A 27,612-nucleotide genomic window follows, 5' to 3' on the forward strand; every position below is an offset into this window, starting at 1 on the left:
CACACACACACACACACACACACAGACACACACACAAACAAACTCAGCAACACGCATAAGGTCAGTGGGGTTTTTAAAAAAAACATTTTTCCTAATTTTTGGCATTTCATATCAACTTAAACAGGTCTAAATTTAAATTACTGCAAGATATATGAGGCTAAAAAAAACAGACCTGGTCATGAACTAAATACTCAAATGATTGATTTGTTTAAGAACAATGAAACAAACGTTGCCCTTTTTTTGCATGACACATTAAATCTGATTAAAACAATGTTTACTGAGAGGGATGGGTTAGTCAACAGCAGATTTACTGACCAGCAGTCAGTCACAAGGTGAACACTTCTGGATCGACATGAGCTCTAACAGAAGCCTGACTACTCACTGCCATACTGAGTTCTCCTGGACCAGAACAGGTGAGGACGTTTACTCTGTTAAGTTCTGGTTGATCCCAGCAGACGCCACCAAATGTTTGGGCCGGTTGATGCTGGGGACAGTGACGGTCCGGCAGCAGGAGTCGTCGAAGAGACTTTAAGCGACACCTTAAAGTTCTGATGAGACCCAAAACTGGGCGAAGGCACGCCGGTGGTTTAGGCTTTACCGTGCAGTGTGTCATGATGAAGTGAAAGAGAACGACTGAAGAGGAGGCAGGGTGTGATAGGAGCTGAAGGACAGTGAGTCAGTGTGAGGGGGATACTGAAAGGAGGTGGGTGGGGGCCCAAATTAAGATGGAAACACCCTCCCCTCACACACACACACACACACACACACTAAGACTAAACAGTAACCTTCCACCCAGTGTTTCCATCAGGTGTTGTGGAGATCCCCATATACTCCATGCTGACATACCTCCCTGACCATGGACTCACGGCACCAGGAAATCCCCACAAACTCACTACACAACTAACCAGCAGCTATGGCAACACAGGTCTTAAACCAGTATCCAGTCAGACAGCCAAAATGCTGCCTGCCTTAAACAGAAGCCTGATCACTCCCAAACATGATCTTCATCATCCTGTGTTTTTTTTAAACAGATTGGCTGGGAATATGGACCAATTAAAATAGCTAAAGACAACGGTGTTAGCCTGGTTAAATGGGCTCTAGAAGCCAATGTCGTGATGCAAGACTTAAACTGTTATACTGGGTATATTTCTGACATTATTCCATATTAACAATTTCATCATTTGGACTAATAACAAACTCACATAGGTGTGAAACACATACACATCTACCTGCTGTTACTTTCCCTCTGTTCCAGCAACAGCTGAACAAGAGAGTTTTTCATCAGGCACAAAGTGAATCCACCGTGCAACAAACCTTCACATGGCCTTAACAAAACTTCTAGTTCTAGTCTCCAGGCATCTGGCAGCAGAAATGAGACAAATAATACAAAAAAAGTCGACTACAAATATTTTACATTCAGAGATTGTGGACAATTTTTGTAAACTGTGACCCGTGCTCCTGGTCCTGGACTGACACTGAAACTAGGAACCTTCAAACACTAAGTTTTTTGTTTTTATTTAAGTGCCTCCACCCACTAATCAAAATCCCCCACCTGTCTGACACCACCACCACACAAAAACACAATGTACACAATGTACACAATGCTTTAGTGCTGCAGCAGCAGTATGCGTGACATTTACTGGTTGAGCTCCACCTGTTGTGGCCTTTGCTGATGCTGTACTCTGTCAACGTCTCTGACAGACGGACTTTCAGGTCCGGGTTCTAGTTTCAGGTACAAAAGTGAGCCTTTAATTAGCAGGACAGCAGTGCAGCGTTTTCTCTTTTTTCACTTTCACTTCTTGTTTTTATTTTTCATGTCTAATTAGTGATTCTTCTGATTAACGGTTAAGCAATAAAATGATTTAAAGACTTTATTGAAAACAAATCAAGCTCTTTCAAGGGTTCCAGCCCCTGCTGTAATCAATTATTACATCAACCAACACATGCAGGTGGACTTCCTGTTTTTAAGTCCAGTTCACATTGTTTTACCATCAGTGGATGTGTTTATGTGTGTGTGTGTGTCAGCTGGCGTCATGGACTGAGAGGGTGGGATTCCATTCCCGACAATCTGTCCTGGCCTTAAGCCTGTTACGCAATCAAATTAGCACACACAAAGAGAGAGAGAGAGAGAGAGAGAAAGCAATAGAGAGAGAGACGGGGAAGCGCTAACCCTAACCCTTTGGGATTTGTCAGGTTAGAGACATAAAGTGCATTTCCTGCGGCCTTGTCTGAGGATCATGTATCACACACAAGCGCGCAAATATTCACGCACGCACACGCAAACATCAATCAGTCAGCTATTATTGATCATTCTCTTCAGCAATCAGCTGTTTTTAATCAAATTATGTTAAACCTTCTGTTTGCACACAGAACAACGCTTACATACAAGCACACACACACACACAGAGCAGACAGCACGGGGTAACAGCACCACCTACAGTGAGCCAGGGTGTCATGCACAGAGGAAATCTGCAGGAGGCAAACATCAAAGAAAAGTGAGAGAGAGGTGAACTTTGACCCCACTCCCCATCAATAATTCACAAAAACATAATAGGAAGAAAATGACAAAGTATAATAATCGAAATGATAAGAAAGGGAATAATCTGTGTACATAGAGAAAAAGACGGGGGTGAATACGACAAAGGCAGGAAACAATTCAAGGACAAAGGACAAGGAATTTATTTGACAAAGACAAGAGAACATAAACACAAACTGGAAATAGTTTCAATTACAGGAATGGGAATGCCATTTTAAGAATGTGAAGATACAGATTTGAAATAATTATAAAAAAGGAAAATCAGGAAGAAGAAAATAACTCTTTTACATTGTCACTTTTTATGAACCGTAAATGATTTTTTTTTGCATTTTGTGATGTACTACTTTGACATTTTTATTAACACACTGTATTTTCTGTACTGTCATCACATTTTTATATAGTTTTGTGTGACGACAGAAATGAAAGACATGAGACTGACAGAGAAAAGGGATGAGGATGAAGCGGCAAAGTCAGTGAGGACGGGACTGGAGAGACATTGAACCAAGAGTCAGACAGAGGGCATCAAGTATAGATGAGGAGGAGGAGGAGGAGGAGGAGGAAGAAGAAAATGAGCAGGAGCAGAGATCATCATCATTAATTCAGGAGCTGGTGAGAACAGCATTTTAAACTTCTCTGTTTTCAGGATGAGAAAACATCAGGGTCACATGGGCAGCAGATGGTATCTGGAGCAGGAAGTGTGCCTCCTTCATACATGATCAGACCTCATACAGTATACTGCACATTCAGCATAAAGGACCATGTGGTAAATTAAATAAATGTCATTTCATTTTGCAATTAATTATTTAATAATTAAATAATATATATATATAAATAATACTTAAATGTATATATATATATATATATACATATTTAAAGAAAAAACTTTTAGAAAAACTTTTGTCACCGTGCAGATTATTCCTACAGTGTATTCAGCTAGACAGTAAAGCCACTGTGTGCATTGTTGTGTTCATTCTCTACCTCGCTTGGCTCGTTGTGTCATTGTGTTCATTCTCTACCTCGCTTGGCTGCTTCTCTCTCTCTCTCCCAATTAAGAAGAAATCAAAGCTCATCATCTGTTGTCCGTTAAGCCTCTGTGATCAGAACAAATGAGCCTCTTCATTACTTGCACCTCCATCCCTGCTGAGAACAGCCTTCCTATTCTCTGTCCGTCTACACGATCACGTCGACACTGGTCCAAAACCTTTTGGACCAGAAGTTCAAGTCCCAGAAAGTCGCACAAGTTACTGTATATGTAACAGACACAGGAAAACCCTCCAGGACTTGACAGCGACAATTAAAGCATGTCCTGTCATTGTTTCCTTGGAAACAACATCTGCACAGGAAGACACACATCTGTCACACACACACACATATATATATACACGCCCACAAAGACAATTAAATATGATATCATAACAATCCTGCTTCTTTCCTAAAATCCTTTAAAAAAATGTTGCCTTTCTAAACACAGACTATCTCTATTATATGTTAGAAACGTGCAGAAGAAGTTTGGTAATAAATGAGTGATCAAAATAGTGACTGTTAGATGAGGAACACGCAGGGAGGTTTGACGTTGCATTCTTTGCAGACAGAGAGACTAAGAGCTGGAGGTGGAGAAGAAAATGAGAAGAAAGAAGCGGAAAGACATGAAACAAGATGTGGGTTTCAAGTCTCTGTGTCAAATTCCTGCGGCGGTCACAATGACTTTTGACAGAGACAGAAGGATAATAAGAGTATGTCTCTATTCCTTTCTGCTGCATCGTCATCACAACCACAGATAAGTCATAACCACCAAACTCATAAAGAAATATAATGTGAAGATGCTGGTTTTTAAGACTTTAATCTGACTTCCTGCCGTTCCTTTACAGAAGAAGACGGATGATTAAACTTTTTTTTTTTATAAATCCATGTTTTCTGTCTGCAGATCAATCATCAAACACATTGATCTCAATGGATATATATGTATGTGTGTGTGTATGTGTTGTTTGTCTGTGATTGGTCGCCTCCCAGTTGGTTCAGGAAAGCCAGCACCAGGTTGCACAGATTACAACATCAGCATGATATCACAATGACATTACCCACAATGCACTCACACACACGCTCATTGACTCCACCCATTACAACAAGGGAATACGCTGACTGATCTGGACAGAAAATAAACTGAGCACAAGTTGGATTTTCTGTTTTCTCACGATCTCTCTCTCTCACTCACACACACACACACACACACACACACACACACCGCTTCCTCTTCCTACAAGTCAATATTTTCTCTTCTCTCTGTACCCATCAGTATCCACTCACATCAGTGTAAGTGAATTAGAGTTTTCCATTTTAGAAGAAGCCAAAGCCCATGAACACACACACAGTGTGTGTGTGTGTGTGTCCCCTCTCCAATTCCCCCCACGTTATCAGAAGGCTAACCATAATCCTAACCAAATTTCAGCCTAGCTAATCAATCAATCAATCAATCGTTATTCAATTAACCAAAAACTTGTGCTGTAAAAATCATGCTTGAATAAACACTGTTGGATTCTTTGTTGTTTTTTTTATTCAATAAAAGGTTTTATCCACTTGTGGGTAAAGAACAGATTCAAGGTTTGGCCACCCTTACAGCGCCATCTGCAGGACCTTTTGAAAACTATTACATGCAGTCTGTGGTGTGTGTGTATAAACAAAGATAAATGAGGAGACAGAAAAAAAACTGTTTACAAAATAAGGACAAGATGTTAGTGTGCCCTGTTGTTTGAATGGACACACACACACACAAACACAAGAACACACACCTCTGAAAATGCTGAATAAATGTGCTCTGAATGAGTGTGTGGGCCTTTAAAGAAGCCAGAGAAAGTCAGTCCAGATGGTTAAAGTGAGGATTAAACACCATCTGCCGGGAAGACACACACATACACACACATACACACACACACGCACATGTACATGCGCTCACAAGCTTGGAAACGACAATTCTATAAAAAGGGAACTCAATTAATTTTAGATCTTTTTTTCTTGGAAACTGTTGAATACTTCATTGGTACAAATGAGGCTGAAAATAGAAAATGTACTCTGTGTGTACATTCTTGTGCAGGTACTACTGACTGTACATTACTTCACGTAGGCCTATGGTAGACAGGACCAGAGTATAGACTCTAAATGCAACAAAGGAAGAAGTCATTTTTAAATCAAAGGTGAAGACGTCGGCCTGCCAGACTGTGTTTCTGAGCCTTCTTGAAGGTTAGGCCTACTGAAGCACAGGAACTATTCTGCCGTAGTGTGGCGCAGTAACGTCTTCTGCGACAACAATGCATTTATCTGCTGCCATAAACAGATAAAAGCCTGGAGCTTATCGGCTGTAGTTGTGTGACTACAAATGAGTCTCTCGAGACAAAAATCAGATTTCAGACTTCCTGAGAGGACGCTTATCTAGACCGAGACTTCCTTTGGCTTTTTGGTGTCTAACATTTGATGTCAGACAGGCCAGGCAAAAATCTACAAGCAGATATTTTTTCACAACTATAAAAAGTTGACTAATGGAAAAAAATATCTGCTTGATCAGTTTAAATAATGTTTATTTCCAGACATACTATAATTTGACCTTATATCTACATCCATTTTCATCACTGGTAAAAAATATCAGTGCACAGTATATATTGACATTATTATATAAGAGAAACCTCACGTGCAGAAAACATTTTTTTTTTCTTATCTGTAAATCCTTTGAAAAGGAATTCATTTTAGCTCAGAACAAAATAAGGTACTGGTCTACTGCTGCCTCCGGTGTTCACTTTGTGCCAGCGAGCTAAAAAAATTTATTTATGATATCCACACAAAAATATATATTTTCAGAAAAAAAAATATTTTGATGAAAGCATTTCCTAAAATCCTGGTGGAGAGTACAGTACGGACGACATCAGTCCTGCTGTTCCTCTGTCTACAGAGAGGTGGACACTGTTCGTCTGTCTCACAGAGAACAAGTGACCTCATCCTGGACCCATAACATGATATGGTGTCTGTCAGACACACGTGCACTTGGAGGTGCACAGACACACACACACACACACAGACACATACACAGCAGATGGCAGCAGATGTTAGTTGGTCCCTCAGAGAGTGGGGACGTTCCTCACACTGTCTGGAAACCATTTACTGTCTCACCGGGGGCGTATGTGTGTTTGTGCATGTGTGTTCCTGACTAAAATAATGAATGCTACAGTCACACATCATCTTGGTCCAAAGACTGAGCCTGGACACACAGAAAGGTCATAAGAATTTTTTTGTTTTGATTTGCAAAAAGAAATTTATTTGAACAAAAAAAGTGTAAAAGTGACGACGTTAAAAAAAGTAAGTGTAAGTGTAAAAGTGACGACGTTAAAAAAAAACACCTTCAAACGGCTGATTTACTGATAAGAAGTATTACATGGCAGTAACATAAACACTAAAAGAAGGTGGATAATGTAAAAGAAAGGAGAGTATCCTTTAAGATTTCATGAAGGTGACTCAAAGATTCCTTCCTAGTTGGCAGACATAAAGGCTTAATGATTTCTATCAAGTGTGTTGTTTTGGTCTGTGTCAACTTCAGGCAGATAAAGTGTGCAAGGGATAAATGCAAAGGCCTGTTAAACGCTATTATATATACAATATAAAACAAAAAAAAAGAAAAAAAACTTTTGATTTTCATAATATGTAAAATAGAGACGATGTATAGCAAAGACACAAATGGTTTCTTGGATACAGCTAAAACACTTTCAAAAGCACACACAGGCGGTCACACACACACACACACACACACACACACAGAGAGAACATTTAACAGAACAGTGGAATCACTCATTAACACCTTGACAACCGATTTGTCCTCACGTTTTCCTGTCGTTGGATCTAATTTCACAGTCTGTACCTTTGGGCGCGTAAGTGTGTGTCTGTTTCTTTGTGGATGCGTGTGTGTGTGTGTGCACGAGCATGTGTGCACGTCTGCGCTGCAGACTCTGGAGAGTGAGGTAATGAGTGTGCTCAGCTCTTCTCAGACAGTGGATCTATAAAGCCATCTCCTCTGCATTTAAAAATCAATGCATGCAACAGCAGCTGCCCTGCCTGCTGCTGACACACACACACACACACACACACACACACACACACACTGTACAAAGCAAGATCAAAGGCACAGTGAAGCTTTTTTACACTGCTCTGATTTTCTTACACACTGCATATTTTAATTCCGAACTTGTCAATGTCGTTTTAAAGAGTTAATTTAATGGAGTAATAAGAACAGCTAATGTACTTTTGAACAGGGGTGTGAGTAAATATCAATACGCAAATGTATATCGCGATGTTTCGTTGAAAAGGTAGTGAATCAATATTCTACAGAGTTGTATCGATTTTCTTTTTGTTCACAATTAACATGCAAATATTGATGCCATTGGTTTTTTTCCTAGCGATTCCAAATGTAGATCCCTCTGTTCCAATTTTAGTAACCTGATGGTAACCATAGAACAGCATTGTGTGTTTACTGTCTTAACAGTTTTCCTACAATTAAATTGCTCAAGAAAAACTCAATATGCAGTCGTGCCTATAGTATTGCAGTTTACGCAGTACATCGCATATCGTAATACGTATCGTATCGCCAGAATCTTGCCAACACACACACACACCCTTATAGCATTTTTAGAACCAAACCAATGCTCAGTACTGGATCAGGTTGTCCCTTGTTTTAGGAACACCTTCTTTTGGAAGTAGTAGTAATAGTACTACTGCATTATGACTGCTGTACACAGGTTTTAGGTGTCGTTACTAATGAAAGACATTCCACAGATGAGACGGATCAGAGCAGTAATAAAATAATCAATAGTTAGAGCCAATAAAGTCTGCATTACATCATGTTCCCCGACATCACACACATGCACAAAACAGCACACATAAAACTCTCCACGTTACCTCTGAGTAAACAACAACAACACCTAAGGCAGAAAATAACTCCCTGTTAAATACATGATGAGCACTGGAAGAGAGGGATCAGAGGGAAGGGAGTGAGGGGAGACGGGGAGAGAAAAGGAGGGGGGGGGGGTATTGTTGTGCCTGAAGATGACTCATGGTTTTTAATAAAGAGCTTTACTTTCAGAGCAGACATTATACTGCAGGAGGAGGCGTCAGATTTTTCAAAGAGGACAAAATGTTGGTCTAGTCTAACGCACACTCTTACACACACTCTTGCACACACACAAGGTCTCACACAACTCCAAATGAGTGGAAAAACTACTGGTTAGTCAATAAGAGCTGAACTCTGATTTGCTTGACATCACACGCTCACTTTTAGAAAATATACAGCTAAAAGTAAGCTAATAATTAACACAATGATAGCTCTTAGCGCAAGCCTCAGGTCTGACTAAGTTTTATGTTGTTTTTTGTTTTGTTTTTTACAGATTTGCTTAATGTCAGTGCAGAAATAATGTCATTGTGCTAAAGAATTTTGTTATTTAACAATAGACCAAAACGCTTGCAAATAAATAATAAACATTAAATAGTGGAACATGGTAAAATTAGGTAACTTAACTTAAGTTAAATATGCATCAACAAAGCTAACACCTGCAGCTAACACCTGCTGCCATGTTGACTTTCAGACATCAACAGTTTAGCCAAAAAAAACTTGACTCAATGCAGTTAAATTTTTGAATGGCTATGATGAAATGTGATTTTCCAGACAATGACAAATTATGAGATGAACACACACACACAAGGTCACACACAGGTCAGAGGCCAACAAGCGTAAAGTTGCTGGTCTGTCAATAACATTTAAACTCAGAGCTACATGATGTCACGCACACACAGACTGGTGACGTCAGTACAGTGAACAGAAACGGTTCAACTGCTAAATTATTAAAGAATTCCTTTAGATGCTGATGGAGAATGGAATATGGATCTGGAGAAGGTGAAAACTGTGAGCAGAAGACAAACTTACGGGGGCCGAGTCATCGTCACCCACTGAGTCCTCAGTGTCATGATGGCCATCCTGTAAACACACACAGAGAAGAATATTCATTCATCAGAGCTGCTGCTGCCTGTCTGACCGTTTAGAGGATAAAGATAAAATCTCTTATCAGTACACAGAGAAAGGGTTTTGGGGTTTTTAAATCAAAATAAATTCCTGTGTTTGTTTGATTCTCTTTAAATTATTTACAAAGCCCTCAAAGCACCGAACCATTGAAACTAGATTGTTTTATTATTTCTGTCACACCAAAGAATGGATCCGCCGACATGTTTGCTTTTATTTGACGGAAGATTCAGGGGTGAGGCGAGCAGCTCAGTGAGGGGGCGGCTTTCATTTTGACTCACTGAATAAATGGTCATATTATTTATTATTATCAGCCGCCCTGCAGAGCAGAAATCAAGGCACATTTCGCAATAGAAAAACGATAACAGAAAAACATGGAAAAAGAGATGAGGTAAAAGGTTTGGGAATAACCAGAGTAGCCAAACTCTGGTGACTCATCAGCCAAGGGAACCAAAAATCTTATTAGTGCAATATGTGTCAATAAAAAAAGGACTAAAGCAAAGTTTTTCCTAAAAATGATGAAGCAACTTTTCTGTTGATGAATCTGCATTTTTGTATTTGCATTTTCACAATGTTTTCTCTATGGACTTCAGTGTAGCAGATTAGTGGTTTCCTTTTAGAAAGGCTGTTGACGTTCCACAGATATTGCACACCAAAAGCAGGTGTAGCTTTTACTACGTGAGCCTTTTGTTAAGTGTCTGAAACCTTTTCACTGAACGCTATTGTCAAACTCCCACACAGGTTAACAGGATCGAAGGCACACGCGGCCAGAACAGTGTCGGTAATAGGTTACTACTTCATACATCCGCACTTCAAAAAACTTGAACACAAAGAGGGAAACTGTTGGTGAAAAAGCAGAAGCCCTCAATGAGTGAGGTCTTTTGTCAGAGTGTGGTTGGATAAATGCATGCACAGGAGGAGGAATGTGGATTTTCTGCCTTAAACACTGGTATGAAGTTAGAAAGCGATCACTCCGGGGACACGTTCAGACAGGTAGAAGAGTGTGACAACAACCGATATCACCGCCAGGCTTTCTATGGATATCCCAGCATAAAGGAGAGAGAATAAAATAATCTGATAATCTTCTCAGAAACCTGACGCCCTCAGGCTGAGATCTCATCACGGTATGAGATTTTCAGACAAGGTCTGGTCAGACTGCATGGTTGGAGTGTCTTCAGACTGAATCACCATCAATGGGAACATCTGTCTCTACCTGTAACTGACTTGTTTCAGTTTAATTCTTCCCTATGGAAACAATCCACTAATCTGGTTTCTGCGGAAAACTTCACACCTGTGTCTCTAACAGAAAAAGCAAATGTTTAGGCCTTATTTCTATACAACATTCTCAGTAATTCAAGCGTTTACATATGGATAGACTAAGCCCTAGGAGATTTTCACAAACGTTTCAATTGTGAGTCACAATAAGTAAATGAAGGCATGTGGTTTTCAGTCCAAGTCACTCATACATTTAAAATTGAATCCTCAGTACTTTAGTTGAAATGAATTCATTCTTGTTATATTATTATTAATATTGTTATTATATCCTGTCATTTCAACCTTGGATATTGTTTATCCTACTTCTATACCCTCGTACTTATGTCGATAGACTCACAGGTGTAACACAGGGGTCAAAGGTTGGGCTCTCAGACCAGACCAGAGCACTGCACTGCTCTTTAGTTGAGGTAAAGTGTTAGGGTGCTAAGTTGGAAAACAAGGCAGGCAGGTACGAACTTGTTATAGGGTCGGTATTACACTGCTGCCGCTGCGCTGAGAGTGAGAGAGGCCTGACATGACTCAACTTTAACACACACAATCTGACACAAACACTGCAGCCACTTCTCCATGCAGGGTTGCTAAGCCTTGTACAGGAAGTGGATACACAAAAAAAAAGAAGTGAGGTCTTCCTCAACACCTTTCTCTCCGCCTACTGACCCTTATCAAGATCTAAATGACAAGTAGAAATAAAGAAATGACTTACAGCTGAGCTGAAACTATTTCTAGCTATATTTCACCTCTTGGTGTCAATTGATTATCTTTTTAAAAATATTAATTGACAGCTCTACATATAGACCTAGATATACAATCCATATCTTGCATGAAAATTATAAATTTTGAGATATTATCCAATTGCAACTGTTGCATACGGGTTCTACATTTTATTCTGATTTTTTTGTGTGTGTGTAAACAGACAAATACCTGCACCACAGATACTCTCATCAACTTCCCAATGTTCACTTTCTATTACAGACTGTGAGGAAGTACTATAGTACTATATATATCAACGTGTGTAAAAAAATACACTAAAGACAGTTTCAAGTTACATATGGTCACTTTTTTATCACAAAGAAAACAGAAGAAAATACAAAACCCGGACTAAAGGCAGTGTTGCTGCTCATAAACACCATCATACAGTTGTAAATGATCATTAAAATTGTTTATTTAAATGTCATTAATAGGGCCCCTGTTTGTGTGTTGTAGTGATTTACTACAGTGTTTACAATGGTTTCTACGACACTTTGACTGATATTCACATCAATTTTTTTTTAAAGAAACATTTTCAGATATTGTCGATTATACTGTCTTTATTTCGCCGCGGTGAAGTTTCTTTCTCGAAGTAACTTCAAAAATGATTTTAAAAATATGTAGAAGCCTCACCTCTGTACCTCCCAGCGGCATCTTCTGCCAGGGATCTGCCAACTGAGCCAGAGGCATATTCACCTCCCTTTTCTCCTCCCTCCTTCACTTTTCTTTCTCTTCTTTGACTTCTCTCTTTTCTGCTGCCGCGGACACTTGGACTTCAAACTATTTCCTTTTCTTCTACCACTGTTCAAAAAAGAACGCTCTGGTATTTCCGTGTCTGACAGCTAGGAGAAGCCGAACACACCGAGCCGAACGAGACGCTCTGGTTCCGGATCCGTAGTGGCGCTCAGACCGCCTCTTCCTCCAGAGAGACGACCATGGAAAAGAGTGGCGAGAATAGGGAAAACGAAGAAGAGGAGGAGGAAGAAAAGAGGGGTGATTGACTCAGCACACAACTCTTGGGTCTCTCGCTCTTCCCCCTCTCTCTCTCTCGTTTCCGCTCTTTCCCAATATGGCGGCCGGTGTCGGCTTACCTGTCTCGCACTGCTGCCGCGTCACAATGGCGTCACACTAGGAGGCGTAGTTCTTAGGTGATGTTAGCAAACTGTAGTGAACTAATGATATATTACACTGTGCTGTGGTTGCGGTTTTAACCTTAAATGACACATGGTGTGTATATAGATCACTATGAATATGTCGCAGTTTTCCAAGTGTTATAAATAAATAAATCCAAGTCGTGAAAGAAAGGTTTGGACTCATTTCAATTGAAAAAAAACCCAATCAATTCTTACGGTCAATCTGTATTGTTCAATTTAAAACCCAAGAGAAAGCTATCTTATCTCAAAGTTAATTAGTCAGTCCAGACAAACAATTTCAACAAACACAGTTTTGGGTCTTATGTATTCGAATCTAAATACGCAAGTTCTAAGAATCTGAAAAGCAAGTTATTTAGGGACACCTACTGGTAGACTAAGAGAACAACAAAATAAAATATGAAATTATATTTCAATAAATATTTATTTTCCATTTTTGTTCTGATAATTTAACGCATTGTGTTCAACACACAACGATGTACATGTTAAGGAGAAAGACCGACATATATTATATATTGTTATACATCACACTACTTTAGCTCAATCACATGCACACTCATACACAAGCAAGCACAATATCTGTACATGTAATATTAATTGTAACATAATATATATATTATATATATATTATTGTAACATAATAGCAACAAAAACTGTTATAAAACCAAAGTCAAGATAAACAGGAACACCATTCAGTGTCCAGATCACAGACTTTACCTTATAAAAATAAATAATTTAAATCAAACACATTAAATCTTGCAACTCAGTGGTCAAAACAATCTACAGAATAAACTTTCAAAACTGTAAATACATAATTAAAAACAGAAAGCTATATGAATCCTCACAGAGGTGGGGAATGCTGAGGTCAAAAGTGCAAACATGGAGGTGCTGAATGTTTCTGAAAGTTTCCGCTGCAGTGACAGAAAGGCCTTGTTCAGAACAAAATTGAACTTCAACCATTGAAGGTCAGAAGATCAGTAGGTCACCCTTCATGGCTTAAACCCATTTCCTCTGAGGCCCTTCCTACCACATCCCAACCCTCAGTTTTGCACAGGACTGTCCCAGAAACTCCTTTGCAGCATTTCGAACTTTTGAACTCTGATATAAAAACCCATGTCACGTCTAAGAAAAGAGCATTTCTACTGTACAACTGAGGATTTCTAACAATCAACTCCTGTGACAGAGCTCACAGAGTTTTAAATTTCAAAGGCAGTTTGATTTAAACTTCAGACGACCGTCTTGGGTTCAGCTACTGGATTTCAGTTTGGCCCAAGGGTGCGTCCCGCGCACCTGTAGTGGTGGGTTGTTGGAGAAGATGTGGTTGCACAGCTCCTCCAGTGGTGGCTCCGAGTCTGATGTAGCAAACTGAGTTGCATCTTCCACTTCCTTCCGTATTTCAATATCTATTTCCTGTAGAGTGAAAAGGAACGATCATCAAATTTAGGCCAGTAATTAAGACAAATACCAGACAAACTTCTTTAACAATCTCCTCAGTGCAGGATTATGAAAGTTCAAGTTAATCTAAACTAGATGCTCTGAGAGGGCACCACAGACACACTGGCAGTGTTTAAACTGTGTGTAAGGTGTTTAATGGAAGGCAAGATTTGCAGAAACCCACCTTAAACTCCTCAACTGATGCCATGTTGCTGCTCAGCATGCGCTCCTTCAGCAGAGAGATGGGGTCATTTTTACTGCGGACTTCTTGGATCTCCTCACGAGTGCGGTAGCTGGAGGTCACATGATCATTGGACTTAAAAAGCCTACTATGGTTAAGTGATCTTTTGTTAAGATTTATTCTACAGAAACAAACCTCTGTATATTAACTAAGGGTAGTGTTTCAGTGTAAAACCTAATTTAAATGTAACTCACCTGACCCCTGGGTCACTCATACTGTGACCATGGTAACGGTAGGTCTGCAGCTCCATGATAATGGGTCCCTGAAACATGACATAACATTATTCTGACAACTTGTCAAACATGTATTACAGTATGTCAAAACCAAATGAACTTCAGTAGTCATGTGGCCCACATGGTATTAATTCAGGCTGGACATTCTGGGCTTTACCTTTCCAGTCCTGCAGTGGTCTGCTGCAAACTTGGTGGCTTCTCTGACACACAGAACATCCATCCCATCCACCTGTTAAAAACAAATGTGTCATGAACAAGGACCATGACAGAGTGAAGCCAGTCCGTCTTAAATGAATATTACTGACATGATTAAATGAGTAAATAGTATTTTTCCCTGTTTTGGAAAATGACCATCATCTCTACTTTTGTTCTGTGTGCAGTATCATACATGAACATCAGTCAACTGGATGAATGCTCACACCTGCAACTGCCAGGATCAACTCCTGTTATAGTATAGGTCCATGTGGGGGCGGCTGCAGCGTACGGTCGACTGACACACTGCTGCACACTCCCTTAGACCACCACAGAGTCACATTTTCAATCAGACAGTAATGGGTTGGAGTCTCACTCTGATTCCTGGCATGAAGTGTCCTCTCTTGTAGTAATCAGTGCTGGCGGACGCTCGTTCCACTGATGTCCCCATCCCATATTTGTTGTTCTCACAGATGAAAAGACACGGAAGCTTCCACAAGGCTGCCATGTTGAAGGCCTCAAATATCTGACCCTGATTATATTTAGGGGGACAATTAGGAGGCAGCAATAGACCAGTGACTCATGTGTCCTAAAAACAAAATTAAAGGTTTTCTCTGTTGACCCAGGTGCTGGAGAGTAAGTGGGTTAAGAACAAACTCTTGGTGGATAATATATAAAGTGTGGTGGTCTCACCTGATTGGCTGCTCCATCTCCATAAAGTGTGACACAGATCTGATTGTTGCCTTGATATTTACACGCCAGAGCAATCCCTGCTCCCAGAGGAACCTGCACCAACATGGAGTTATTTAAAATCCTTTTCCCCACTAACTAAATTGATGTATTTGCCTCTTAATCACCTGAGCTCCCACAATTCCATTTCCTCCATAGAAATTCGGGGCATACATGTGCATCGAACCGCCTTTGCCTTTGGCCACGCCCCCTCTGCGTCCTGTAAAAATAACTGTGTTAAAACTTTTCAGCCAGTGATCACAAACTGATGTTAAACAGAAACTAAGCATTCAAAACACATTTTCTTCTGAAGATTTCAATGTAGCTCCAACCATTTCTATCCTCACCTGTGAGTTCGGCCAAAATCTCTCTGACGGACACACCCCTTGTGTAGGTGTATCCATGTGCACGGTACGCTGTGATCAGGTGATCAGAGGGGTCGATGGCTGCTTCCACACCCGCGGCACATGCTTCCTGTGAGGGAAGGTGATTAACAGATGCTCAAGTCCTTGATAATTCTTTCAAAAGTACTGCAGTTTTAATATTTGAAATTTGGATGAGTTCACATGTTCACCATGTCACATCTTTGTACTTTAGAGGTTAATTGTAAACATTTTTGCCTAAAATAACCTATTTAGTAACAGGTATTTTTTTCTTCCTACTGTGCCTCACCTGTCCATCATACAGGTGACAGAAGCCTCTGATGATCTTCTGCTTGTACAGCTGATCTGCTTTCAGCTCCATGCGTCGCATTACCTGCATGGTTCTATAAAAACGCAGACCCTCGTCACGACTCAGCTCCGTCTTTAGAGGAGGCCCCGCCTCCAGACCATGCAGGTCACATTTCTATTCAACAAAAACGTTGTTTTGAGATTTTTTTTTTATGGTTTATGTTTTTACTACTTATACCAGATTACCAACCTACCTTGATGTCAAATGATGCCCTGGTCGTGAACTCGTTCAAGGAGTTCGAGACAACAACCGTAGAACCCTGGTGTTACAAAAAACAAAGTATGCATTTTTAAATATACATAAAATATTGCATAACTCTAGGTTAGACAGACGGTGTGAAGGTTATCATCACATTCACAGCAAGCAAGCAGTGAAGTAAACAAGGAGATGATGTTTGTGTAGAAGTTGAGAACTTAATACAGTAACAGAGAGAGAGAAATAAAAAGTCCATATACAAGTTCAAATATTTTAACATGTTAAAGTAAATATAACAAAGGTGGTTCTACTGTTAGTTTGTAAAATAAATATACAGTAAGTGTAAAAGGAGAACTCGCCCAGTGTTTAATCCCTAGCTCATTTCTTTAGTTAGTGAATCATTTTCCTCAGAGGAAACAATGAACCAAGACCCAGTCAGAAAAAAAACACAGTCATGCTGTCTGGATTCTTACTGGATTTTCTAGCTGTGACTCAGTCATTGAACTAACTAACCCAGCACTGGCTTCATCAGTACAGACAGGTGGCGCTAGTGATGGTGGTGTTGATGAAGGTGGTGGTTGTTTATGGGACTGAAGCCATGTCTCCGCGGGGTCAGGTACTGCCGGTGAGGTTAGTCTGATAAACTCTGACAGGTCAACCAGCAGCTGAGGAACACAGGAGCCGACCAATCAGAGCATAGCACACAAAGTAGCAAATTAAGCCCTATTGAACCAAGATGTGGAAAAAATGAGGTAAATAAAGAACTGGGTCTGTAAATGAAGACAATCAAACTTTAAAATTATTAAATTACTGATTAGATATTGATTTTAAAAAACACTTTTGATTTTAGTTGTTCTGTCTGCAGTATCATACATGAACATCAGTCAACTGGATGAATGCTCACACCTGTAACTGCCAGGATCAACTCCTGTTATAGTATAGGTCCATGTGGGGGCGGCTGCAGCGTACGGTCGACTGACACCCTGCTGCACACACACTCAGACCACCACTTTTTAATTTATTTACACCGCGACTTACAAGAGGAGGATTAACAAGCATGTGGTTCCTCTGGGGATCGAACCCCTGCTCTCTGCTTCCCAGGCAGATATGCTAACAGCTACACCATTGAACACACAAATATATCATAAGTTCTGATAATAGGAATAGTGTCTATTGTTTTTATATTGTCTATTTTTTCTATTACAAAAACACCGTTGCCTCAATGTGTACTTATTTTCCCTAAAGACAACAACCACGCCCTCAAAATCACAGGGCTCATTTTCAACTGCAGTTAATTAAGAACGTGGCGTTGTTATGTGGTTTTAAGAATGTAGAACATTTAGTTTAGTAGAGAAACAGACTGGGTTACTACTGCTTCGCACCCTATTGACCTCTTTATCTAACCAGAATAGTTTCCTTAACGTGATATATGCTGCCTTACTTGTTCTCTCTCTTTTTTTTTTTTTTTACAGCAGATGAAAATTGACCTATTTTTTAATCAAATAAAAGCATGTTTGGAATCGCCATTGAGAGACATTATATTATTATATACAAACATGAGCAGCGTGATAAGCTTAAACTATGGTACTTACCTCAGACACCGTCGGAGCTGCCTGTGGTTCCGACGAAAGCATGACAAAAATAGGAAACTATTTAGAACAAGGCAATAAAAACAAAAAGCAAATAGAGTAGTGGGTCTTAGTAAAAGCAGCCAACTCCGTGTTAACATTAAACGTCCACAAGGTCATGGCAGCCCCGGAACATTTTAACTATATTAGCATCAGACAGAAAATCGCCTTCTGTTCAGAATTTTGCTTAGAAAACTCACCACTTTCCGTCCAGTGATGCGACATAGTGCGTTAGAGACGAAGCGCCACACGCTTGTCATTTTACGAAGAATGAATGGTCACACCAGACACAATTACTGTAGATATTCACTCAAAGACGAACTGCAGATGATAGCGGTTAAATGATTGTTGCGTCCGTCTTCAAAATGAGCCCGGGTTACGTTGATGGCTAAGGCTAACAATCGTTCCGCAAGCTTTAATTTGCTTTGAATTCCAATGTTTAGAGTTTAGGGTAGATGTACTGTATTAAAGTCACATTAAAAAAGGAAAATCAACGAGTTGGGCTAACATAGAACCTGTTACTTCAAATTTTAGTATCTTTTTGTTGTTATATCTCTGCATTTTTCTTTTTAAAAGTGCCGTTGATGTCTACTGTAAAAGCACAACATACGCACACACATTAGCAATAAAGGCGGTATTGAACAGCAAACAAATGCTTATGTGTACGACTGTACATTTAGTGTTATTGTCATTTTCCCATTATAATTCGAAAAGAAATTCGGCTGCAGTGATAAATGTAATAAAATTATATCCTAAAAAATGTACTTTAGAAAACACAAGACACAAAGATTTGTGGAATCAAGATAAATAAACCTTTATTAAGTGCAATTCATGAGTAACATGAGGCAAAAAAGCATGATGGCACCTTTCCATGAGTAATTCATATAAGGCAAAAAAGCATGATGGCACCTTTCCTTTCATCAGCAGTCTGAAACATTAAAAGATAAAGCTCCATATTTAATATATAAAAGTGAGCAAAATGCATATTTCATTCACTAAGCAACAATACAACCTGTATATATAGGGTAAAAAAGGTAAAATAATTCATAAAGAAATGTGACATGATACAGAAGGTTTAACTTCAGCTTTCTTTTCAGTAAACAGTGGTGCTGGTGTGAAAAACATCAGTAATATTGTAATTGTAACAGCTAAAAACTGTAAAAAAAAAAAAACATGTTTGAAAAGAAAACAACAAAACTACAGCTGTAGTGTTGGTACAATGTAAGTGAGCATTGTAACTAACTGGATAAAAATGTGTGGATGTCACTTTTGAAAACTGAATGGGCAGAGGGTCATTTTCAGTAAGATGTCTTTCATCAGGGAACTCAGAGACCCACGGTTTGGTTGAAGTGTCTTTTTCCATCCAGGAACAACATGGACTCTGAGACAAATTAATACACATGTTTTAGTATGTATTAGGTATGGAAATGAGAATAGAATAAGAAAACCCTTTACAATTTATAATTATCGTATCTATGTTTGTGTGTGTGTTTACCTCCATATGTCTGTGGCACAATGTTTGGGACGTCACGATCCGAGATGAAGGTGAAGTGGAATACGTTGGTGGTGTTGTGTTGGCGGGTCAGGGGGTCAAAGACCTCGCTGTGAACTCTCACCTGGATGTAGTTCTCCTGTGTGTAACACACCTGACACACAAACACATAATTAATACACTGAGAGTGTAGTTGAATTTTAGCCCCATGACCTTAATGCCATTTAAACAGTTTATTGGATCGTCAGTAATGCACTGTTGTTTTGGTGTGATTGTTGATGACACACACACTGACCTGTGACGACAGCAGCAACAGGGAGCCAATTTCCACGGGTTTCTGGAACAAGATATCATCAACAGCAACCAGATTTGGTCGACATCCCCTGCAGGATAACAGTAGACAGGCTCAGTTTATAGTAGGAGCACAACATGTCAGAACATACCTGGTCTGTATTTCTTACCCAAATGAGCAGGCGTTGGCCCAGCCAAGCTCGTAGGCTTTTCTCATGAGAAAACCTCCAAATATCCTGTTGAAGATGTTCCTCTGCTGCTCAATTCAAAAGACACAGATAAAAAGATATGTTTGTAAAATCTACAAAATTGTCAATATGGTTCACAATTTATAGATGTTTTTACACCTGCCCCTTTTCCAGACAGCTTTCAAAAAAAGGCATGGCATTGGACAAAAGGCCTCTACCTACCTCCTCTTTGTAAACCCCTAAAATTCAGTCAGTGCCTATTTTCTGTGAGAAGCAACTAGAAATCAGAAATCATCAATGCTTTCTCCCCAAAACATCCAAAATCCAGGTGGAAAAAAAGGGCCTCAAAGATATAGAACCTTCAAGACCCAACATGCAACCAGAAAATCTCCAAACAAGGATTCTCAAAGTCTGGATGACAGCAGAAAGATTCGGAAGACCCCGACAGAACAAGGATAAAAAAAAAACGTATAAAGAAAAACTGCAATCCTGAAGATGATAGTGGGCCTTAACAAAACAAGAAAAAAATTAAGTTCTGCCTGTACCTCAATTAAGGGGAAGGGAACACTGAGCGAAGCAGCACTCCCGAACCAGCAAGCTAGAGAGAACTGTAAATTAACTTTTACTGTTAGTTTTTAAACTGTAGTTTCCACTCCATCAAGTTAAGACTTTGGGGAACCAGTAACTATGTTAAAGGAACTGAACTGTTCTCTGAACTGCTATGTGGGAGGTGGACGGCACCTTCATACCCATTGAACCATAGACTGTTAATTAAATATATATATACATATATATATGAACCACAGACTGTTAATTAAATATATATGAACATATATATTTAATCATTACAGGGGATGAAGAACAAACATCAATCACAAAGATTGAAGTTTAACAATTTATAAATTAAACAAATTTATCTCAATAACTGTTCAGTCCTTAGTCTTTATTTTTCAGCTCACCTGAGGGTGGCAGATCTCCAGTCCTTTAAGTTTGGCATCCTCCATCCAGATTGAGTTTGGAGGCAGAATTCTGCTCCGGAAACTGACAGTTCTATGGAGGAGGCACAAAAAAAACCCTAAACCAACACAATATGGTCACATTTGCCCTTGACAAGCGACAAGAATCCTTAATTGTTGTTGAGTATATTAAACCAATTTTGATCTGTGTCGTACTTTGTGTCCAGGGTGTTGAGAAACAGACCATGGACGATCTTCCTCTCGTCATCTGTAGGAGCAACTTTCAGCAGGGATGCAGTGCTCAACTCAACACGACGGGATTTATTTGCTGGGGGAAAAAATACAATTAAGGGGAAAGAGAAGATTAGCTCAAACCTTCTGTTCTCACTTGGATGGGTGTGATAAAGATGACAGAAACATGTGGTACCTTCCCCTTCCTTGAATATTTCCTCCTCCTCTGGTCCATCAGGCTTTAGTGGGTTTACAAAAGCCGCTCTAGAACAGATCAGAGGAAAAGCACATCGGTTTATTTTTGCTGAAAGTAGAAAAACAACAAGCTTCCAAAATCCTCAACATGAAGATTTCTTTAAATCAGGGACAGATATTCTTAATTTGCACTTTGAGGTCACACAATAGATATGGTATTTCAGCTCTTAAACTGGTGTGGGAATGTTGAGCTTCTGCTGAGAAGCTGCTGACGTTCTTCTCACCTCTTGTTCTCTGGGTCTCGAGCCACCATGACAAATGTAGCATCCAGAATCGGGGCATAAGCTCCATCATGGTACTGCAAAAGATTCAAAAGAATTAAAAACAGAATTAAAAAAATGTAAATGTGAACATATCCATTTCACTGATTATGCCTGCAAAACTAAACAGTGTTTACAGACAAATATAGGAGTGGTCCCAACAAACCTGTGACATGTGCATCTTGGCCTCTATAGAGGTTTTTCCTACCCAGGTCACATGACCAGTGAACTTGATGTCACAGTCAGGATAGATGGCATGCTGCCTCATGTCTGAGAATCACAAATATCAACATATACAACATGGTATCAGTGGGTGTCCTACCCAAAATGAGGAAAACCATATTCAATTTTTAACAACTAAACAGGTCCAACAATATTCTATAGTGACCTGACTTTAATGTTGGAGACTTTTACCAATTTTGTCCACCAGGGCTGTGACAATGGACAGGGGAGACCTCTTTAGTTCTGGGTTGTAGGTGTGGGAGTAAGAGATGAGGACTGTGGACAGATGTGGTCAGAAAACTGTTTTAGTTTAATTTGCTGACTTTGGTACAAAACTCATTGTGGAGAAGAACATGTGACCTGCTAAACTGTCCAAGTCCTCCAGGATTCTGCCAAACCTGCAAAAACACAGAAGTCCAGGTCAGTCCACTGTGACGTATGTACTGTATGTTTGTCGGGTGAGCAGAGTTGATGCCCTGGGTCTTCATTTAGTTGTGTGTCCCACCTGACAGAGTTGTGGAAGGTCAGGTACTTCTCTCGCAGCTCAGGCTCAGAGCCCAGAGGCAGATGGACCTCCAGGAAACTGTGCTTCATAGATCTGGCTGGAAGATCCTGCTGAGATGTGACCAACATGGAGGACAGCGACGCTCGATCTGCCATGGCGTGTTTGTGGTCGCTGCACAGAGAATGTTGAGTTATTGCATTTCGTCTGACACTTTGTAGCGATTCCTCAGTTAACGTTATCAGAATATATTTTTTGCTACTTTTTGTTAATTTATTTAAATTTAGCAAATTTTTGTTTTGAGGTTCAGTGCTCTGCCTACAGACACTGTTGACCATGTAGTCTTTGAGCAAAGCATCAAATTATTCCCCAGACTTCTTTGTAAAACTTTGACATGTCAATGTATAAAGCTTAGATGTTTACAAACCTCCAGTTCGTGGAAGCTCCTACGATTTCTCTGAGCCTGTTCCTCACTAAAAAACAATAGAACCAGTCAGTTCTGCTATGCCACAGTGTTGCTGTCAGAGACTGTTTTTTATATCATCTCTGTTAGATCATGCAATGCTGCTGTAACGTCACTAAAGACTAGGCTAAATAGATGCAGACATTGAACATCTACTAAAACCAAAGCCGTATGCATCAGAATCAACGCTGTGAGATGATATAAAATGACAGCAAGACTAAAAGGGAGAAGAGATAGGAGGAACTTCTGTGTCAAAGCAGCTGTGACAAAACATTAAAGCTGTGGCACTGAAAGAGAAGAAAAGCTAAAGTGACACATGCCACCAGTGAATGCTGCAGAGAGGGATTTAGTGCTGCTGTGGAGCAGAAGGAAGAGTTCCAGCGGCTGCCTGTGTGACTACTGAAACAAATCAATGTCAGGACAATGGCACGGAGAAAGCTGCAGTTAAAAGAGACAGAAGACATGGTCAGTTAGTTGATCAACCATAAACCATATGAAAGCTGACGTGTCTTCAATTGATATAGAAATTTCAACATTTTGGGAGAGCAACGAATGTTCGAAGCAGTGTCAGTTTTTCCACCTCTTAGTCCAAGGATACTACCATCTCACACGTCTGCTACACTTTAATGTCTTTAAATGGAAACCTTCATTCATTTGAATGATCTTATGTTGTATTTACAAAGACCAGAATCTAGTGGTTAGGTCCTTTGGTGCTTCAATAAAGGATGTAAAACGCTGTTGCCAGGACCAGACTGTTGGCCCTTACAGTACAGCACTGAAGGTTTGCTGGAATTTGAAATGAATGTCATCACCTGTAGGTGTCTTTTCTAGGAACAAAATTCTTATAAGACATTCTTACAAAATTCTTACAATTCTGATCCGAAAAGATTAAACTGTGTATTCAGTAAATGACATAAACTAAGGGAAGACAGCATCTGTTTGAATGTATAATGTAGAGCTGAAACATGTCGGAGGAGGCAGTGATGGAGACCCTGTTATCCAGACATGGTGACAACAGATCAGGCCACCACAGAGAAGGTGATGAGAGACAAAAGAAGGACAGGTGAACAGACAGACAGACAGACAGGCAGACAGACAGACAGTAATGTGGAGTTTAAGGTTTTTCTGAATTTACCAACACACACCATTTGACACATGTAAAAGTGGATTTCCTGCAAAGAGACAAAGGTGATTAAAAATACATCAGGGATACATAACTGATCATGTGAGAACAGGAAATGGTTAATTTAATACAAATATACAGTATTAGGAATTAGGAATATTTTACATTTATAGAAAGGGTGGAGCTTAAAAAAACATTATCGTCAGAGACCTGGTCTTATTTACAGTTACATAACAAACAGCTCACCATTGCTCACAAGTGTGTGATAACACCGTTTGAAGGTGTTCTTATAAGGAGGATTCTTCCACACCAAAGTCGGAGCACAGACAAGTAGCTCATGCATCCTTGTGAGGTTGAATATCTGAATAGCTGCTTAATTGAATTTTACCAGGCAGAAAGTCCTGGATTCAATTCCCAGAGGAACCACATATCCCTGTGGCAGCCTGTGTCATTTTCAAGACTTACACCGTACGTTTCCCCCGTTGGGAGACATATAAGGGGCCATATTATTATTATGTATCATTATTAACTAAAGATGGTGCTGAATTTAGCCATTAGGTATGTAAATATAAATAGTACTACCAGTTGGTTTTCTGTGAGTACGTGTTCAGCTCCTGTACTGCATAACAGTGGTATAAAAAACAAAGCAAAAAACTTTTAAACAATCCTGAAAACAATGTGTCACAGTTGAGGAAACCTAAACAGAACGGCAAAGTAGATACGTTAGACACATTTCACATCATGTTTCTTTATTCTGCTTTTATGAAACATGATGTATTGTTATTTTTGTATCTAAGTTTTGTTATTTCATAAATAGTAAAGAAAGAAGAAACAATTTCTTCATACCTTCCTTCATGTCAGGTGCTTTGCCCTGATTTGCTGAGCAAAGACACCTGGTGGTCAAAGATGAAGCAGCAGCTGACCGTAGCAACAGAAACCTGTGAGGGGAAACAAAAATAATATGGCTGTCTTTAATCTGATTAATCAGAACTAACTGTGAATTATATCACAACTACTCCTAATTAATATGTGGTTATTTGGGAATAATCTAAATGATGGAATTATTAATGTGGAAAAATCTCCAGAAAAATTGTCTTAATTTAGCTTCATAGATTTGGTGAATTTCAGTCATTACTGTGCGTCTCAGCAGTGGTTTTGTAGAATGTTTCTGTGGTTTGCTTTACAGTAAAGCAGTTGTTCTAAACAATATTAATCAGTCTCTCACGATCCACTGGGAAATTGTGGTCAGGCGGTTGGTCAGCCGTAGACCAACTTACAATACTGCGTTTGGTGAGGCTGGCCAGAGGCAGGCAAGGCAAGATATGTATTCACTGAGTATTAGTGAAATGATGACACACATGTTCAAATATTCAATCAGATCTGAACCTGATACTTGGTGAACTTTGCTATAAATATATGCGAACTGACAAGTTGCCCTGTTTGAAATTTAAGCCTCGATTTTAAGTCTGCTTATTTATTTGAATTGTGATTACCGTACTAAAGCACACAGAAAGTCAGATGTTTTGTATGCTGTAGCTGTAGGGTAAATGTAAAAATGGAAGTTAATTATTTGTCATAACCTGTAACCTGTGTTACCAGCTATTCTGACTAATTTTATGCTGCTTGTAATGGGAAAATAATTAAAAGCTAATGAGAGGATTAACTGGATTACACATTGTCATTTTTAGTCTGTAGACTAAAAGATTATGCCTACATGGAGGTCGACCCTGACCTGGTACACTGGTGAAGGTACGGCCTGAGCAGCTGAACCTGCTCTGACTCTGTGTGACGCAGAACTGTCATTGCTCTGCGTCACAATCCTCCAGTGTTTTACTGAGCAATGACACAGTAACATAATCCTTTCTGTAAAACTTTGACTGATATTTGGACAGGATTTCAACCCCTAATAAAAACTACCGCAGAAAATAAAACTTAACTTAATTTGACTTACTAATAATAGTTGTAAAAGTGCTTGCTTCTCATAAAAACATATTAGCTGCAATCTTTTTTTAAATTTAATATCACATATAACACTGTCTCAATATGTAATACTGAAGTTTGGCCTGAGAGTAACTGCTAACTATCATTGCATAAGCAAGGTTTACTATAAATGAGTTTTCTGTTGATGCTGAAAAACGTATGGTTTCATCTGCATTACAGTTTAGTATTCTTGTCACCAGAACATTTTTACAAAAAATATTTTTAACAATAATCAAGTCTCCTCTATTTGGGCTGATCTTACTCCTCCTTATCTTTATTGTATGAGCACTTCTTGAAGGGTCTTGTAACATATTATTCAGGAAATAATATGACATGTCAATGTGAGTTGCAATACTACAACCAAAAGGCTCACTTCTCCTATTATCTATTTACATACTAATGTCGTTTTTGTATAATTCTTTGGATTAATTTTGAAGAAATTCCAGCCTACTACTGTATGCGTTCAGGGCATCACTGACTCATGACAGGCATTGAATTCCTACACAAATAAGAGCGTGTGAGTCATACAAACGTGCAACCAACTTTTCCTCTGCCCACACCTACAAGTGCTCCACCCTGTCTTCTATATCAGGCTGCCTTCCTTGCTTCACGTAGATAAATGTCATTTAAGCATAATGAGGTTACAAATGCCAAGTGGCAAAGCTACAGGTAAATTAGCAGTAATTTAGCATGGTTAAGACTGGCTGCCGATAGCCGTGATTTTAAAATAATTATTTTCAAGGCCATTATGTTTTCACTGACCTTGAAGATAGCATGGTGAAATCCCAGGTGTTTCAAGAGCCAGAGGAGATGCAGGGGAGAGTGTAAACAGAGGAAAGAGAGGAAAAGATTGAGAAAGACAGTGAGAGTGTGAGCGACGAACTTCCTCTTAAAGACAACACTGACAGCAGACTTCCGGCTTCGGCAAACCACGCCCATATGTTGATGACGCGTCCTCGGAAATACGTAATGACGGTATAAAATAAAATAAAATAAAAAAAATCTGCTCAGTGCTTGTCTCCGATTTGACACCTAGTTGTCAAAGACGACGTTTAATCATGACTACTCTGTTTATATTTGTGACGAACTCAAATTAACTGAATTATTTCTATAGACAAATATAAAAGTGCTTTTGTTTATCTTATCATACTTTTAATATAATCATACATTTTTATTTGATGATGTCGAATTTATGGTGTTACAATGAGTTTAAATTCCTTTGTTGCGATTGTGTCAATAGCAATGGCTTTCCTGCATGTTGTTCACTGTAAGATATCTTTTTAAATTCCTGCAGATAGCAGTGCTGCACTGTCCTAACTTTGAGTTTGTTGTCGGGGACACATTAGCATGCAGTGGGAATTGAATCAGACTTCCTGGTTAAAAAAGAATCCGTTTTCCCCATTAACCACAGCTTGACCTTGAACGGGCCAATAAAAGTTAAAATATCCCTGAAATTGTGTCAGACACTTGTTCTGTTCATTGTTGATGTTTAACTGTTCACGATGTTATTA

General features: G+C 39.4%; 3 protein-coding genes and 1 long non-coding RNA gene across 8 annotated transcripts in view; all 4 read right to left on the bottom strand.

Annotated features, from left to right (window-relative positions):
• Positions 1-12,875, bottom strand: part of rps6ka3b (ribosomal protein S6 kinase, polypeptide 3b) — a 26,488-nt gene extending 13,613 nt beyond the window's left edge. The window contains exons 1-2 of the mRNA XM_008307844.3: positions 12,237-12,875; positions 9,489-9,539 (exon numbers count right to left, since the gene is read on the bottom strand). Coding sequence (XP_008306066.1) covers positions 9,489-9,539; positions 12,237-12,293 — 108 coding nt within the window. The 5' untranslated portion in view covers positions 12,294-12,875. The remainder of the gene's footprint in view (positions 1-9,488; positions 9,540-12,236) is intronic.
• On the bottom strand, positions 81-4,127 carry LOC112486827 (uncharacterized). Its single transcript, XR_003049360.1, has 2 exons — positions 3,553-4,127; positions 81-3,514 (listed from the first exon to the last, which is right to left on the bottom strand). It is a non-coding gene; the product is annotated as an uncharacterized LOC112486827 (long non-coding RNA).
• A 313-nt stretch (positions 12,876-13,188) lies between the features above and the next one.
• Positions 13,189-18,542, bottom strand: pdha1b (pyruvate dehydrogenase E1 subunit alpha 1b). 4 transcript variants are annotated; one of them, XM_008307845.3, is made up of 13 exons: positions 18,339-18,542; positions 18,103-18,159; positions 16,984-17,175; positions 16,509-16,574; positions 16,256-16,429; positions 15,931-16,057; positions 15,712-15,803; positions 15,548-15,640; positions 15,231-15,386; positions 14,820-14,891; positions 14,624-14,691; positions 14,373-14,481; positions 13,189-14,164 (listed from the first exon to the last, which is right to left on the bottom strand). In XM_008307845.3, the coding sequence occupies exons 1-13, from the start codon at positions 18,396-18,398 to the stop codon at positions 14,000-14,002; spliced, it is 1,431 nt and encodes a 476-aa protein (XP_008306067.1). In that variant the 5' UTR covers positions 18,399-18,542; the 3' UTR covers positions 13,189-13,999. The 4 variants fall into 4 exon arrangements, with proteins under 4 accessions (XP_008306067.1, XP_008306068.1, XP_008306071.1 ...); XM_008307846.3 differs by having other exon boundaries at positions 14,000-14,164; positions 18,103-18,123; positions 18,339-18,541; XM_008307849.3 differs by lacking the exon at positions 16,984-17,175 and having other exon boundaries at positions 14,000-14,164; positions 18,103-18,123; positions 18,339-18,541.
• A 385-nt stretch (positions 18,543-18,927) lies between these two features.
• acot9.1 (acyl-CoA thioesterase 9, tandem duplicate 1) lies at positions 18,928-27,022 on the bottom strand. Of its 2 annotated transcripts, XM_008307852.3 has the most exons (17): positions 26,864-27,022; positions 24,968-25,059; positions 24,144-24,170; positions 22,963-23,008; positions 22,539-22,709; positions 22,394-22,431; positions 22,226-22,309; positions 21,978-22,081; positions 21,776-21,849; positions 21,493-21,560; positions 21,282-21,393; positions 21,069-21,159; positions 20,092-20,177; positions 19,926-20,013; positions 19,634-19,784; positions 19,048-19,519; positions 18,928-19,003 (listed from the first exon to the last, which is right to left on the bottom strand). In XM_008307852.3, exons 1-16 carry the CDS (start codon positions 26,875-26,877, stop codon positions 19,464-19,466), a joined length of 1,302 nt encoding a protein of 433 aa, XP_008306074.1. In that variant the 5' UTR covers positions 26,878-27,022; the 3' UTR covers positions 18,928-19,003; positions 19,048-19,463. The 2 variants fall into 2 exon arrangements, with proteins under 2 accessions (XP_008306074.1, XP_008306075.1); XM_008307853.3 differs by lacking the exon at positions 24,144-24,170.
• Positions 27,023-27,612: the final 590 nt, after the last annotated feature.

This window comes from Cynoglossus semilaevis, chromosome 3 (genome assembly GCF_000523025.1).
Source record: "Cynoglossus semilaevis isolate Cse_v1.0 chromosome 3, Cse_v1.0, whole genome shotgun sequence".
Lineage (NCBI taxonomy): Eukaryota > Metazoa > Chordata > Actinopteri > Pleuronectiformes > Cynoglossidae > Cynoglossus > Cynoglossus semilaevis.

Coding starts and splice junctions, on each gene's coding strand:
- acot9.1 (XM_008307852.3), bottom strand. Junction 22,310..22,393: donor GGACTTGGACAGTTTAGCAG/GTCACATGTTCT, acceptor ATCTGTCCACAG/TCCTCATCTCTTACTCCCAC. Junction 20,014..20,091: donor GCCAACGCCTGCTCATTTGG/GTAAGAAATACA, acceptor GTTATCCTGCAG/GGGATGTCGACCAAATCTGG.
- pdha1b (XM_008307845.3), bottom strand. CDS start 18,398: ATGACAAGCGTGTGGCGCTTCGTCTCTAACGCACTATGTCGCATCACT. Junction 14,692..14,819: donor ACCACTGCAGGACTGGAAAG/GTAAAGCCCAGA, acceptor GTCATGTTTCAG/GGACCCATTATCATGGAGCT. Junction 14,165..14,372: donor CATCAGTTGAGGAGTTTAAG/GTGGGTTTCTGC, acceptor TTCACTCTACAG/GAAATAGATATTGAAATACG.